The following is a 2500-nucleotide window of genomic DNA, read 5'->3' as shown; positions in this document are numbered from 1 at the left end:
GGTATAAACATCTGATCTGGTGGAGGGTGGGTCGTATTTAATTACTGGTCTTTTTGAAATACCATTTGCGAACATCTGTTAAGGGAGATGTGATAAAAGTTAGATAAAGACTTTTATTTGACCATCGGTTAAAGTCTGTGAACATGACTGGATATGAGACTGTCTATTCGAAAATCCTATAACATTCAGCCTTATGAACATTTAATTGGTGAACATGTGTTAGGAGATTTGTGATATGTTCTCTGTTCAACGTTAGAAAGAAAGAGAGAGAGAGAGAGAGAGAGAGAGAGAGAGAGAGAGAGAGAGAGAGAGAGAGAGAGAGAGAGAGAGAGAGAGAGAGAGAGAGAGAGAGAGAGAGAGAGAGAGAGAGAGATGGAGATTCTCTCTTTCTCTCTGTCAGTGGAGGTGACTGCACAGGGAGTACTTCTTTAAAGATGCTATGGATATCAAAACAATACTTTAATGAATGATAAATGATAGAAAAAAAATAAATATACTGTGAGAATTAACAAAAAACAATATAGACTTTACTTTGATTAAGAAGGAATGATTTTAGGATGAAAATAAAAATAATTGAATAATTCCGTCTAGAGGAATATATTTCTTTCTTTCTCTTCCCTCTTACACTGTCTCCCTTTTCATCAATATCCTCACTATCTCCCTCTTTATCAACTCTCTCTCTTCCTTTTTCTCCCCTCTTCCTTCATCTCTCCTCTTTATCCCTTCTCCCCCCCTTTCTTCTTCCTCTCCCTCCTCCTCCCCTCCTCTTCCTCTCCCTCCTCCTCTTCCTCCTCCTCCCTTCTTCTTCCTCTTCCTCCCCTCCCTTCCTCTCCATCGTTCACCCTTCCTTTTCCTCTTCCTCCTCCTCCTCCCCTCCTCTTCTTCTTCCTCCTCCTCCTCCTCCCCTCCTCTTCTCCCTCCTCCCTTCCTCTCCATCCCCCCTCCTTTTCCTCTTCCTTTTCCTCCTTCTCCCATCCTCTTCCTCCCCCTCCATCCCCCATCATCTTCCTCTTCCTCCTCCTGCCTCCTATTCCTCTTCCTCTCCTATCTATCCTCCTCCCCTCCTCTTCCTTTTCCTTCCCCACCTCCTCCGCTCATCCTGTCCTCCCCCTCCTCTTCCTCCACCTCCTCTTCCTCTTCCTCTCCTCCTCCTCTTCTCCCCTCTATCCCCCTCCTCTTCCCCCTCCTCTATCTCTTCCTCCCCTCTCTACCCCCCTCTTCCTCCTCCTCCTCCCCCTCCCCTCCTCTTCCTCTTCCTCCCCCTCCCCTCCTCTTCCTCCTCCTCCTCCCATCCTCACCTCCTCCTCTCCTCTCCAGACTCCTCCTCCCCCTCCTCACCTCCTCCTCTCCTCTCCATCCTCCCCCTCCCCCTCCCTTCCTCCTCCTCCTCTTACCTTCACAATTTCCAGCACCAAGTCATTCCTACTTCCACGCGTGGCTTTGTCCATATATGCATATTCAATCATCCTATTAACAGCAGGATAGTTGATGCCGGCCAGCGAGGTCAACAGAGGCACCAGGATCTCTTGGCCGTAGCGGGCGAGGTCATCGTAGGTCATGTGGGTGATCTCGCGTTTTATATCTGGGGGAAGAAGGGAAAGTTGTGCGGTCGGTAAGCTTGGCGGGAAATGGTGGCTGGGTTTTTTTTTGTTGTTGTTGTTCTTTATGGCTATCTCTGTCTCTTGTTGTATTTGTGTGTCTGTCTGTCTGTCTGGCTAGCTCTGTCTCTCGCTGTATTTGTGTGACTGAATGTCTGTCTGGCTAGCTCTGCCCTCTTCTCTCTCTCTCTCTCTCTCTCTCTCTCTCTCTCTCTCTCTGTGTCTCTCTATCTTCTCTTTTCTCTCTCTGTCTGTCCTCTCTAATCTGTCTCTCTCCTCTCTCTCTTTGTCTTGTCTGCGCGTCTGTCTTTCTGTCTCTCTCTCTCTCCCTTTCTCTTTTTTTTCTCTCTCTCCCTCCCTCCCTCCCTCCCTCCCTCTCTCTCTGTCTGTCTGTCTCTCTATCTTGCTCTTTCTCTCTGTCTGTCTGTCTCTCTGTCTCTCTCTGTCTCTCTCTCTCTCTCTCTCTCTCTCTCTCTCTCTCTCTCTCTGTCTCTGTCTCTGTCTGTCTCTCTCTCTCTCTCTCCATCAATCCCTCTCTCTCTCAATTTCCCCCTCTCTCTCAATCTCTCTATTTCTCTCTCTCTCTCCATCTCCCTCTATCTATATGTCTATCTGTAAATCTATCCACCCTATCTATCCACCACCTCTTTAGTTTTCGCTCTTTCACAGTAAAAAAAAGATATATATGGTACAAGGAAAACAAAGAACAGGAAGCAGAAAAGGCAAAAAAACGAGAACAAACGAGGAAGCAAAATATTTCAAAAGAACAAAGGAAAAGGCACAAAATCCACCAAAGAAAACGACCTGATACTAAATGCAGGGGAAACTCAAGAAAATCCGAAGCACACTGCACTCACAGAGCATCACGGATCCGTCGGTATCTGAAAGGCCCACCAGGACGG

At 47.1% G+C, this 2500-nt stretch overlaps 1 protein-coding gene across 2 annotated transcripts in view; it reads right to left on the bottom strand.

Annotated features, from left to right (window-relative positions):
• Positions 1-2500, bottom strand: part of LOC122249260 (cholinesterase) — a 45342-nt gene that overhangs the window by 8665 nt on the left and 34177 nt on the right. For both annotated transcript variants that reach the window (XM_043009975.2, XM_086555292.1), the window contains exons 8-9: positions 2456-2500; positions 1395-1582 (exon numbers count right to left, since the gene is read on the bottom strand). The exon at positions 2456-2500 is cut by the window's right edge and continues 121 nt beyond it. In XM_043009975.2, the coding sequence (XP_042865909.2) occupies positions 1395-1582; positions 2456-2500 (233 nt within the window). The remainder of the gene's footprint in view (positions 1-1394; positions 1583-2455) is intronic.

The sequence above is a fragment of the Penaeus japonicus genome, unplaced genomic scaffold, assembly GCF_977035675.1.
Source record: "Penaeus japonicus unplaced genomic scaffold, GWHDUDI00000001_assembly GWHDUDI00000030, whole genome shotgun sequence".
Lineage (NCBI taxonomy): Eukaryota > Metazoa > Arthropoda > Malacostraca > Decapoda > Penaeidae > Penaeus > Penaeus japonicus.
Note: the sequence above shows the minus strand (reverse complement) of the source record. Positions and strands in the feature narration are given on the sequence as shown.